General features: G+C 42.6%; 1 protein-coding gene across 1 annotated transcript in view; it reads right to left on the bottom strand.

Moving 5' to 3' along the window:
- The window catches only part of LOC124622926 (nose resistant to fluoxetine protein 6-like), a 206,631-nt gene that overhangs the window by 164,931 nt on the left and 28,471 nt on the right, over positions 1-13,229 (bottom strand). The window contains exon 2 of the mRNA XM_047148716.1: positions 8,560-8,702. Coding sequence (XP_047004672.1) covers positions 8,560-8,702 — 143 coding nt within the window. The remainder of the gene's footprint in view (positions 1-8,559; positions 8,703-13,229) is intronic.

The raw sequence follows: 13,229 nt of genomic DNA, 5'->3' as shown, positions 1-13,229 counted from the left end.
ACGAATATGTGACGGAGTGCATTTTTCAAGTAGCCATTCGCCTGGATGACGGCGTATGAGGACTCAGTCATAGACCTGGTGTAATAAGAAATGCGATTCATTCGACAGGCGACACGTTTCCATTGGCCGATGGTCGACTCCCAGTGCTTCCGCCTCCATTGCAACCGTAACTGACGTTGTCGTTGGGTCAACACAGGAACGGTGTTCTCCGAAACATTTGTGCATGCGCCAGCACTGTACTCTGTTGCCAGATGTGCCACAGATCGCTGCCTATCCTGGATTACACAGTGGCGGATCCTCCGACCTCTATGATCTGTGATGAGACGTGGACATCCAGTATCATGCGGCCTGCTCATTACTTCACCACCATTCAATCACTTTTTATAGGCGCTGACGGCAGTAATACGCAAACAGACGACCAGCTTCGCCTTTTCACTGATTCTCGTTTCTAGTCGCAGTACCACAACAATGCGCCATTTGTCAAACCCTCTTATATAAATGGATTTCCGCATTTGCGGCCAGTATCTTCACTATGATGACAGGCAATTTGTCCCTCTTCCGCTTACATTTTTCCTTACTGCGCCACGTTCCCGCAACATCACCAGAAGGCATGCAGTCTCGCGGTGGTCAGTGGTCATAATGTTTAGGCTCATCAGTGTAAATTATGTTCGCCCCGATAGGTGAGTGGTCGGTGTGACAGATTACCGTCCTTCGGCCCCGGGTTCGATTCCCGCCTTGGTCGGGGATTTTCTCCGCTCAGGGACTGGGTGTTGTGTTGTCTTCATCATTTCATCCCCATCCGGCGTGCAGGTCGCCCAATGTGGCGTCGAATGTAATAAGACCTGCACCAAGGCGGCCGCACCTGTTCCGTAAGGGGCCTCCCGGCCAATGACGCCAAACGCTCATTTCCATTTCCAGAGTAAATTATGTGTGTTGCCGATTTAAGGCGATTCTGCCTTTGCCCATCGGCACTTACTTGAGCTCACATTGCCTGCTGTCGTAATGTTCGCCCTGAACTCTCTTTTCGCCTGTCGACTTATCATTGTTCACAGCAGTGACCTGCCTAGTCCATCTCAGGCTACGATCCAAATTTGTTGTCCAGTAGTGCATTGTCGAATGCTGTACTCGTATGCGCTTCCACAATCGACTATGGCATACTGTGGTACCTGTCATTAAAATATTATTGCCCATCGTAGGTGACTCTAGCTGCTTCTTCTTCTTATTCTCATTCCTCAGTATATGAACCGCAACGTAGAGCGGGGTCCGCTCTTTTGGGTCTTCACCTCCTCTTGGATTAGATTCGATTATATTAGATGTACTTTTCCTTCCAATTGATCCGTAGTGAGATCTTCTGGGACGTGAACCATGCCAGAAAACAAGAATACACAATAAACATGTACAAGCTAAGAACAGATATGATAATGTAACTTACATAAATCCCAAATGAAATTGGCCTTGTGGGTCTGGAATCGGAAAATAAAGAAAAGAAAAAAATTGATGCATATCTACATTTAAAAGGATAAAAAAAAATTGTCACCAAATATTAAATGTCCAACACACTTAAGTGCATTTGATAGTTCTTAGGCTAGTATATCCACGAATTATCAAATTCAAAAATAAAATAAATAAAAATAAAAATAAAAATAAAATAAATAAAATTTTACAGCACTTATTTATAGTGAACGCATTACTGCACAAAATTTATGCAGAAGTGAGATTGTACGCAGTATTCACACATTAAGTGATATTATTAATAACATACATCTACATCAGCGTGATTACTCTGCTATTCACAATAAAGTGAACCACCTTCAAGCTGTGTCTCTACCGTTCCACTCTCGAATGGCACGCGGAAAAAAGAGCACTTAAATTTTTCTGTGCAAGTCCTGGTTTCTCGTATTTTGTTGTGATCATTTATCCCCATGTAGGTGAGTGCCAACAGAATGTTTTCGCAATCGGAGGAGAAAACTGGTGACTGAAATTTCATACATCAGTGCACGCATCAATCGGTTCCGCTAAGAAATTCATCAATAGAGTAGAAAGAGTTGGCCAACAGTAAATCCTTGAGACTCTTACCAAACTGAATTTTATCATTAGTTAAACTTTTTATGGCTGCTGGCATGTTATTGAAAATGTGTATTGCTGAATAGTGGACAACTTTCCGAACTGCGCGACCACTACAGTCACAGGTTCGAATCCTGCCTCGGGCATGGATGTGTGTGATGTTCTTAGGTTAGTTAGGTTTAAGTAGTTCTACGTTCTAGAGGACTGATGACCTTAGTAGTTAAGTCCCATAGTTCTCAGAACCATCTGAACCATTTTTTGAACTATTCACGAAAAAGTTTTTCCTGGAGGCTTTAATTCTTCTGACCGATTTCCACTGAGGAGGATCAGTACTGTAATGTGCTATTGTATTTACCCTAACTGTGCATCTTGATCAGAGAGAGCGTTTTCTACTGGGTAAACAGCTACTTTATTTCTTTGAGCTTCACCAAAGAAAAAATTATCAGTTATGGTGCTACTGTCTTTTTCAACCGGTGTTGTAAAGGTAATTACTGAGATGAAATTGTAGAATCCAAATGAAGTGTTCAGATAATGTTTCCTAACAGACTCCTTTAGAAAATCAGTGTTGAAATCACTACAGGCTATTAACTGCTTGCTGCTGTTTGACAAATAGCACTTTAAGGAATCTAAATTCCTCATAAATAATTCAAAATTTCTCGTGGGGATCATTACACAGTTACATTATAAATGAACTATTTTTCAATATCAATTCACAGGCATACACTGTTATGTGTTGATCACTACAAAATCTACCTGTCTTAATGTTTCTGAACTTGTGTACTGTCTTATACATGTAACAACTCTTTTCCCATATTCGTTCTACACGAATAAGATGCTTCAGTGTAATCTTTTATATGTCACTTGTACGTATACTCTTGTGGTTATGTGGTGCCCAGATAGACATAGGAAATCTATCTTTTTCGAGCTCTCTAAATTTTCGAAACAGACAAGAAGCTCTTGTTTCTTATTACTCAGTCCTCTAATGTTTTGATGAAATAAGCTAACCTTATTGTGCATTCTTAGGTATTTTGTGTGGCTCTTCTGTTATTTTGACTTCTTTAAAACAGGGTGCCTTAATTCTGATCTAACCTCAAAAAGGGTACTTCTCTGATGCCTGTAACCACAGGACTCTTGGTTTGTGTGATGGTGGGCCCTGTAAATTCTCTGTGAGAAGGTCAGTCAACCTATCTTCTCTTCTTTTCAGGTGCGTGTGGTGCCTAGTATATCTCCATCTCCCAATTGCAACAGCAGTCACGGCACTAATATAACATTTCATTTCTATCAGCAGCAGCCGGTTCAATTAAATGTTCACGTGGCTAACAGTAGTGTTAACCAAGGGATAGTCATGGTGCTGTAAGACATCCACAAAACTCACATTTGTGCTGCTCCTGTTTCATCCAGATCACCCTTAATACTGTAATTACTGTCCTTGTCAGGTTATTCCTCACTCAAACTACTGCAATAACCACATACTCTTTGTCAAAACCTTTGCACAAATTCCCTACCTTCTCTGTTACCTGCCAAAGACTAGGACTTGATTTCACAATAATTGTGACCTGGTACCCTGTTCCTCATTTGTCCTCATCTGGCGTACAACCTTCCAATGGCTGTTACCTACCAGCAAGAGTCTTTTCTTCCCACCCTCTTTCGGTAGCGATTTACACACAGTTTCTTTGCCAGGGTGCCTATTCTGTATCTTTCCTCCGTTGTGCCGATCGTTTCGGTACTCAAGAGCACCGAACGGTCTAGTACTCGAATTAGAGTTCCATCTTTATTCAGTATGCATTTCGGTAGCGATAATGTTCGCGTCTAGAGAACCGAAGCGCTGTTGTCGGTTCGCGTCGCGCAAGCCAATCAAAAGCAAGCAGCCGCACATCCGCGCATGCGCACTGCAGCGCGCACAGCGCAACGAACACAAAGCGGCTAGCAGACGACACAGGCGCGCTATTCTTCGCAGTACCGAACTTGCGTTTTCGGAGTACGAAGTGTTGCTAAAATACTAGCGGAAATGTCGGACAAAAATGATTCTCAGCTGAAAAGCATAGAAATTTTTAGTTACCCTTGACCACATGTTTCCATGCATGCATAATGATAGCGTTTTTGACTGTATTCTGCAGATTGTCGTAAATTCCGCATTATGTCATCTTATTCTCATATTTACTAAGATGGTACCTGTTCTTTAGGACATGTCCGAAAGAACAGATACCATCGGCGAGCAAGCAGCTCGTTAGAATGAATTTACAATGAAATGAACACCCTTAGCTGCTTACAGGCGTTGAAATACGTCAACGAGGACAGATGAAAACGTGTGCCCCGACCGGGACACGAACCCAGGATCTCCTGCTTACATGGCAGACGCTCTATCCATCTGAGCCACCGAGGACACAGAGGATAGCGCGACTGCAGGGATTTATCTCTGGCACGCCTCCCGCGAAACCCACAGTCTCAACGTATCGTCCCGCACTACACTCGTAGTGCCCCCGCCCATTATGCTCATTATTCGCGGCGCGTTGCCGATTCCCGTAGGAGTTCGGGCACTGTTTGTGCATTCGCACAAAACCTTTTATACTGAAGGTTTTATAGTGAAACAAATTCCTATTTGGTGTTTTAATTACAAATTATAAGTCATAAAGTTACTAGCTTCGACCTGCATGCAGCCCAGTAGCCAATCGGAGCACAGAATCGCTCCGCCGTTGCCATCTCACCACATAAAGGCACCCACCAAACTATGGTACATGTGCAAGAGATACGTGTTGTGTTCCTTGGCCGCATGTCCCGATCACACTTCCCAATGTCATCAGCTGCCTGCTGCAATACTTAGGTTGCTTAGATTGATAAAAAGTAATGATGACTCAAAGAGCCAGAAATATTACAGTATCCAAGCTATTCCTACATCTTTGTTCTCGTCAGTGTAATCATTAGGAACAGAAACTATGAACAGCCAGAATCACTTCATGCACTGTCGTGTTTTTACGAACGATATACCACTGTGGATGCACCAAGAGAGTGGTTTAAATATACATCTGCATGATTACTCTGCAGTTCACAATTAAGTGCCTTTCAGAGGGTTCATCGAACAGCGCGTGGGAAAAATGAACAATTAAATATTTCCGTGCGATCTGATTTCTCTTACTTAAATGATCATTTTCCGGTGTATAGGTGGGGGTCAAAAAAATATTTTCAGGCTTTGAGAAGAAAGTTGGTCATTCAAATTCATGAGTTGGCTTCCACCTCCGCTTACTAAAACATAGCAGTCTGGAACCGCGCGACCACTACGGTCGCACGCAGTGGCTAGACACTGGACTCGCATTCGGGAGGACGACGGTTCAATCCCGCGTCCGGCCATCCTGATTTAGGTTTTCCGTGATTTCCCTAAATCGCTCCAGGCAAATGCCGGGATGGTTCCTTTGAAAGGGCACGGCCGACTTCCTTCCCCATCCTTCCCTAATCCGATGAGACCGATGACCTCGCTGTCTGGTCTCCTTCCCCAAAACCAACCAACCAACTACGGTCGCAGGTTCGAATCCTGTCTCGGGCATGGATGTGTGTGATGTCCTTAGGTTAGTTAGGTTTAAGTAGTTCTAAGTTCTAGGGGTCTGATGACCTTAGAAGTTATGTCCCATAGTGCTCAGAGCCATTTTTTTGTTATTGAATGCACGATGTATTTTCCTTGATTCTTGTTTGGATCAGCGCAACTAAAGCTGTGGACAAATGGAATTTTGAAATTAAAACTGTACATCGCTACCTAGTTATCGCTCTATCCTGTGTAATTAGTTACAACTCTCGTACTTTTCCAAATGACTGCAGCTCCAGGTCGTACAATAACCGAAAAATAGACAGTGAGAATTTTAGTAAAATCAAGCCTTTGGCGGATCGCTGCCACATCAACATGTTGCTTCTCCCTCACAAAAGCTGAAAAATGAAATTGATAATACGTTGGTAATCAGCATAAGTATATGAACTCGTATGGAAAGAAAGTATTCGAACACATTTTGATTAAGATTTAGCTTATTGTATTACAAATCATACAGAACTAGAGAGCAGCATGATTACATGATGAAAGCCAGAAGGCAAAGGAAAAAGCGAATAAGCAGGCAGCTGACCAAGAAAAAACTAAAGATCTTGCCTTCGTTTTTGTCTACAGATAAAGCAAAAATTGACATCGACCCTGGAGTCACAACATTTACACAGAATTTCACATAAAAATATGTTTTAATGGTTGCCACCCTAATGCACCTACTTCGCGATAATACAAAACGAGCCTCCCTTCTTTGAACTTTTTCTTTCCCCACATTCGTTCTGCACGAATAAGATGCTTGAGTGTAATCTTTTATATGTCACTTGTACATACACCCTAATGGTTATGTGTGCCTAGATAGAAGATGTCTATCTTTTACGAGCCCTCTAAATTTTCGAAACAGACAAGAAGCTCTTGTTTCTTATTACTCAGTCCTCTAATGTTTTGATGAAATAAGCTAACCTTATTGTGCATTCTTAGGCATTTTGTGTGGGTCTTCTGTTATTTTGACTTCTTTAAAACATGGTGCCTTAATCCTGATCTAACCTCAAAAAGGGTACTTCTCTGATGCCTGTAACCACAGGACTCTTGGTTTGTGTGATGATGGGCCCTGTAAATTCTCTGTGAAAAGGTCAGCCAACCTATCTTCTCTTCTTTTCAGGTGCGTGTGGTGCCTAGTATATCTCCATCTCCTAATGGCAACAGCAGCCACGGCACTAATATAACATTTCATTTCCATCAGCAGCAACCTGTTCAATTTACAGCTATGTGATTTATGGTGCAACTGAAATTTAGCGGATTGGTTTTAGTACTCGTGTGGATGACTTCACACTTTTCATTATTTAAGGTTAAATGTTACGTTTCGCACCATAAACGTCTTACCTAAATCATTTTGCAATTGGTTTTGATCATTTGATAACTTTACGAGAAGCTAAATGAAAGAATTACCTGCAAACAATCTAAGATTGTTGCTCAGATTGTCTCCTAAATTGTTTACGTACACTATGTGATCAGAAATATCCGGACACCTGGCTGAAAATGACTTACAAGTTCGTGGCGCCCTCCATCGGTAAAGCTGGAATTCAATATGGTGTTGAACCACCCTTAGCCTTGATGAAAGCTTCCATTCTCGCAGGCATACGTTCAATATGATGCTGGAAGGTTTCTTGGGGAATGGCAGGCCATTCTTCACGGAGTGCTGCACTGAGGAAAGTATCGGTGTCGGTCGGTGAGGCCTGGCAGGAAGTCGGTGTTCCAAAACGTCCCAAAGTTATTCTATAGAATTCAGGTCAGGACTCTGCAGGCCAGTCCATTACAAGGATTACCACTGCGCCAAAGGTCGTGCATTATGAACAGGTGCTCGATCGTGTTGAAAGATGCAATCGCCAACCCTGAATTGCTCTTCAACAGTGTGAAGCAAGAAGGTGCTTGAATCACCAATGTAGGGCTGTGTTGAGATAGAGCCACGCAAAATAAGAAGTGGTGCAAGCCCCCTCCATGAAAAACACGACCACACCATAACACCACCGCCTCCGAATTTTACTGTTGGCACTACACACGCTCGCAGATGACGTTACCGGGCATTTGCCATACCCACACCCTGCCATCAGATCGCCACATTGTGTACCGTGATTCGTCACTCAACACAACGTTTTTCCACCGTTTAATCGTTCAATGTTACGCTCCTTAGACTAAACGAGGCGTTGTTAGGCATTTACCGGTATGATGTGTGGCTTATGAGCAGCCACTCGACCATGAAATCCATGCTTTCTCCCCTCCCGCCTAACAGCCAAAGAAATTGTTCGTGTACACGTTGATGGGTTCTCTTCAACGTGATGCAGTAAGGCCTCATCCAGTAATGGTGTGCGGCGTCTCCATGAGACATCGCAATCACGCCTGCTGACGGTCAAGGTACCCTTTCTCGAAGCCGATGCGTAATTGTGGCGAAAAGGGTATGCGATGGAGTCGAATGTTGTGCAGGACGCCATTGATAAAGGCGACGAGCAGCTCTTCTGTTACCGCGACCTTCGCCATTCAGAAAGATCATATCTGCGTATTCTGCAAACGTATACTCAGCCATATTGCTCTAACACTCACAGACTCACGTATGAGGCTCGAACCAGGTCAGAGAGGAAGGACAGACGTCAGGTGAGATCAGCCGATCCGACATAGCCAAGCCTGCCCCCCCCCCCCCCCCCGTTTCCACCGTGACTACCCTATTGCCTACTTAGTGGGTATCTATTTAAAATATTATGTAATCACCTCTAAAAGTCCCAAAAGTTTGTAAAGCGAATTTCCGAACATGCTACATAAAGTACCATACCTGATTAGATCACAATATTTTAAAAAGTTGGGCATGAAATACCTCTCTTGGTACTGCGAAGGTTAAAGGGATAAAAATCAGCGGGATCGTGAAATCGATCACGAGCAGTATTCCTCTAACTCGTCGAAGTCGCACACAGCTAGGTAAGACTCACCTTTCTCAGTGAAGCCTGCGGCAGATGCACGGTGGCCAGACAGTACTTGGCGCCGGCATCCAGGCACTCGTCAAAGTTCCCCAGCAGCGCCGTGTTGCCCTCCAGAAATCCAGGCACCGGCAGCTGACCCCACGAGTCGAGCACTGCAAAAGTTACGAAATTTAGAACAAATGCAGTTGCGTTTTTAGCTGACTTTCCGAGAATACAGCATTGTGAGGACGAAGAGACCCGACAGAGGGAAGAAATTCTAAAATATTACAAGCATCTTTTAAGAAAGGACGCTTTTCAGTCGCACCCCTGGGGTTGAGCCCACATACATTGGTCTGCAATCTGAGTAGCTGTAGGAAACATCCCAGCCAGAAATATGGCGCCCATTCGCAGCCTGGCCACACCTGCTTCCAATAACAGGTGGAAATGCCAAACCGTATGAAGGAGACAAGGAGAAAGATGCTCTGCTAATAAAAATGACAGAAGTCTGTCTTTCCCAAGCAAAGGTGGAACAGCAGAAAGATATAGAATTCCACTCATTTACTCGATCAAATATCAACAGTCTGCAGACCTATGTTCACAAGCTTACAGCTAAGTCGAATACTGATAATGGTGAGTGCAGACTTCGATTTTATACCATATAAAATAATCAGGTGCCCAATTTGTGAAAGTTTGTTGCTGTTGTAGTTCATAAAATAGTTATATGACAGACTTATTTCTAAAATTTTTGGACAAATGCTTTCCTGATGATGTTCTATCTGAAGTTAAATTTTGTGGAGTTTATGCTGAAGCGATGTTCTGAGCACTGATGTAAATGCATTCGTGAATGTTCTAATACAATAATAATAATAATAATAATAATAAAATAATAATAAAAATATTATTATTATTATTTTAATCTTTGGCATATGTGAGTCTTTGAAACTGAGTCTGATGGGATGTTACACTTGGAGGGGAGTCAGTAACAAACTGTGATCCCACCCAGAGCCGAAATGTAGATCCACCTCTGTCGTTTATGGAGAAAGTGGCGGCAATGGCAATGACACTATGTTTATGAATGAGATTCACATCGAAAAGTAAGGTACAATAGCAGTTGGTGTCAGACGTTTTATTAATGAGTCAAAATAAGTTTGCAATGTGTTTCACGTAGAGTCGTTAGCATGAGAATGTTAACTGAACAGGTAGGATTAATGATTCACATAAAAAATTTCCATAAGAAAATGAACTGCAATGAACCATACTGAAGAAAAACATTGCACGCAACGAATTAAATCTGTCAGCATAGTTAATAAATTACAAACTGTACAGTCCCTATAGAAAAATTGAAAAGATTACATTATCTACATCTATTGTTTTTGTCAGATACTGTAATTTAGCCCATGTGGGCAGGCTGACAGGCACACCAAAACTAACTGTTCACTGACATTAGGTACAAGTATTACATGGGTTACACAAGGGCGTCCGCAGAAATTTTTCCGAGAGCAGTCAAGAACCAACACTTGCCAGTTTTGACATAACTGATTTGATGAGTTTGAGAATGCGTTGTGCTGCTAGAAATACATCCGATAAGAAATAAACAAAATTTACACTGTCCCAAAAGATTGATAGTCATCTATTTAGCATTTTTAAGATTGATTACTGCGATATCTATACTGTAAGCATACTTCAATAGCATAGACGAAGTGCAACTGTTTGTGTTATTAATGTGAATCAGTTTGATTCAAATCTCTGAAATTCTCTCCACATTTGATTAAATCCAGGATATCGAATTTGTTCTGCAATAGAGCTTGAAAATATTTGCGAAAAAATTTATTCATACTCCTACAGTGCTAGACTGAAACTAAAAATGAAAATCAGAGCTAGGAAAAAAATTAAAATCACTGAGAAGATCCTGCTGGGTATCTATAAACATACCACATTAGTACCCCGTGAAGTGGAGAACCTGGGAATAAATTTTAAAAAAGGGTTACTCAACATGTACGTCATCCATAACACTTTTGTATCTTAATAAATTTCAATTCTGTTCGCATTAATAGATTTACTGCATTGCTTTCATGACTTCTGTCTTTTAATGCCGTCTGTCAAAATTAAGGTCAACAGCGTGGGTTTTGAAAGATATTATTTTGGGTTTGTTAGGTAAAGTGTAATCCAGAAAAAATATACGACTAGATGAATGTGGGAAATCTCCCTAAACTGCACTCAAAGCAGACGATAGCATCAACTTTTAGTAGCCTAGGGCAAGTTTATCATGTTCACCACGTCAAAGTACTGTGACTGCACGTGTTACTGCGTCGTACCCACAAACTTTGAGAAGGTCTCAGTCCTGGAGAGCATATCTTTTACCTTAAAACTTCGCACTTTCCTCTCTCTCTCTCTCTGTCTCTCTCTCTCTCTCTCTCTCTTCTAGCGCAGAAGTGTTGTGTGTAATGGCTGAACGAGGGCACGATAGAAACGAGTTGATGTTATTACATCGGTGCGATTCTATAAAGGTTCGTATCCATCTTTTCTACAGATCGGTGCCAAAATTGCAGGCACACAAAGGGAATAAACAGAATTTCCCGTGAATAGAGTCACAAATAAGAAAACTCAACATACACTGGGTGATAAGAAACATCATGGCTGGTTACAGTGTCTGCATTTATACAGGGCTCGAAACATCGGTTACAATGTCTGCGTTTATACAGGGTCTGTATGATCTCATTACAACGTCCTTTGGACGTGCAGACACATCTGAAGGAGTAGAAACTGTTTTGTCGATTACAGCTGTGGTAAATATTGCAAAATAGATTCGAACCTCACGGATATGGATAGACTTCAGCTGTCTGCAACACACAAAAAATTTGTGCCGGACCGGGTCTCGAATCTGGACTTCCTGCTTACCTCGAATGATGCCTTAAGCCCTTCGGCTCTCCGACGACGCCTCCAGGTCTGATACAGACTCCTGTCAGGAAACCCACAACCTTTTCGCTCGCGATCAGCGGGAGATCTTGTTGTGGCACACATTTTCATGTGTCGTAAACAGCCGGAGTCAATCCACATTCGCGAAATGGGAATCCATTATGGCCAGGAACAGCCTGAAAAGCTAGTAAGGGACTTGCAGGGTAGGGAGTGCCGAGCAATAATTGTTCAGAAAAAAAATTCGATGCATTGCGCCGTTCTCGAGTTAATTAGCATCGCAGTTAGCCAATCAGACCGTTGTGCGCGCAAATTGAAGTGGCCCGTTAATACAATTACCGTTGTTCTCATGCAGGAGATGATAGAGTGCAAAACTGCTCTGCCTTTGGATCGGGTTCAATCCTTACTACCGACCTATGTCCAATTTTTTTATCGCCCTCTTTTTCGGTTTTAGGAACTAAACGGAGAACACGTTTAGGGATACCATACTGGCGTGCTGCTCGAATTTGCACGCGGAATGGCCTGATTGACTAACATCGGTGTTAATTAAGTCGGAAACGACGCGACGTATAAATTTATTTCTTAACAATTATTTCTCAGGACAACCTGCGCTGCAACACGCTTACAAGCTTCTCAGACGGTTTCTGACCACCCTGTATAGCGAGTGCTAAAGCTGAGGTATTTCTTGTAATGGTCGGCAGTATTAAACCTGCAATTTGTTGGAATCACAAACAATGACTGCTAAAATTCTATAGAAACCCGTAATGAATAAAAAACACGTACCCGGTTTTCAGGAGGGGGGGGGGGGGGCAAGTTCTCCCTCGTGCCACCCACACTCCTTTTAAACACGGCTATGGAGTCAAGACTTAGATGGTTTATAGAACCCAGTATATTGTTCTCGAAGGCGAGTGTTCATCAGAGAGAAGAGTATTGTCAGGAGTGCCCCAAGGAAGTGTGATACGTCCGCTATCATTTTCTGTATACATAAATGACATAGCGGACAGGATGGGCAGCAATCTACGGTTGTTTGATGATGAAGCTGTGGTGTGGGGGAAGGTGTAGGTGAGTGACTGCGCATGACAGAAGATGACTCAGACAGAATTTCTAGTTGGTTTGATGAATGGCAGCTGGCACTAAATGTAAAAGAAAGAAAGTTAATGCGGATGAGTAGGAAAACAAACCCGTAAGTTTCCATACCGCATTAGTAGCGTCGTTTAAATATCTGGGCGTAACGTCGCAGAACGATATAAAATGGATCGAGCGTGGTAGGACTGTGGTAGGTAAGGTGAATAGTCGACTTTGGTTACTGGGAAAATTTTAGGAAAGAGTGGTTCACCTGTAAAGGAGACCGTGACCTATTCTTGACTACTGCTTGAGTGTCTGGCATCCGCACCAGGTCGAATTAAAGGAAGACGTCGAAGAACCGGCGTTTGAGGCTGACTGCAGAGTGATCCTACTGCCGCCAACATACATTTCGCGCAAGGACTATGAAGATAAGATTCGAGGAATTAGAACTCATACGGAGGTATATGGACAGTTATTTCCTGACTGCGAGCGGGACAGGAAAGGACACTACTAGTGGTGATACAAGGTACCCTCTGCCACGCACCGTACGGCGGCTTGCGTAGTATATATGTAGATGCAGCAGTCTGGCTCCAGCTTTATCATTTCTCAAATAATCATTTGCACTAGAATAACAACAAAATGCCTAATACATAAGGCCTGCTACGAGTGGTTTAACGAAATCAGATACTGTGGAATGCAGGCGATGACCAATGGTAGATCAT

Source organism: Schistocerca americana, chromosome 7, assembly GCF_021461395.2.
Source record: "Schistocerca americana isolate TAMUIC-IGC-003095 chromosome 7, iqSchAmer2.1, whole genome shotgun sequence".
Lineage (NCBI taxonomy): Eukaryota > Metazoa > Arthropoda > Insecta > Orthoptera > Acrididae > Schistocerca > Schistocerca americana.
Note: the sequence above shows the minus strand (reverse complement) of the source record. Positions and strands in the feature narration are given on the sequence as shown.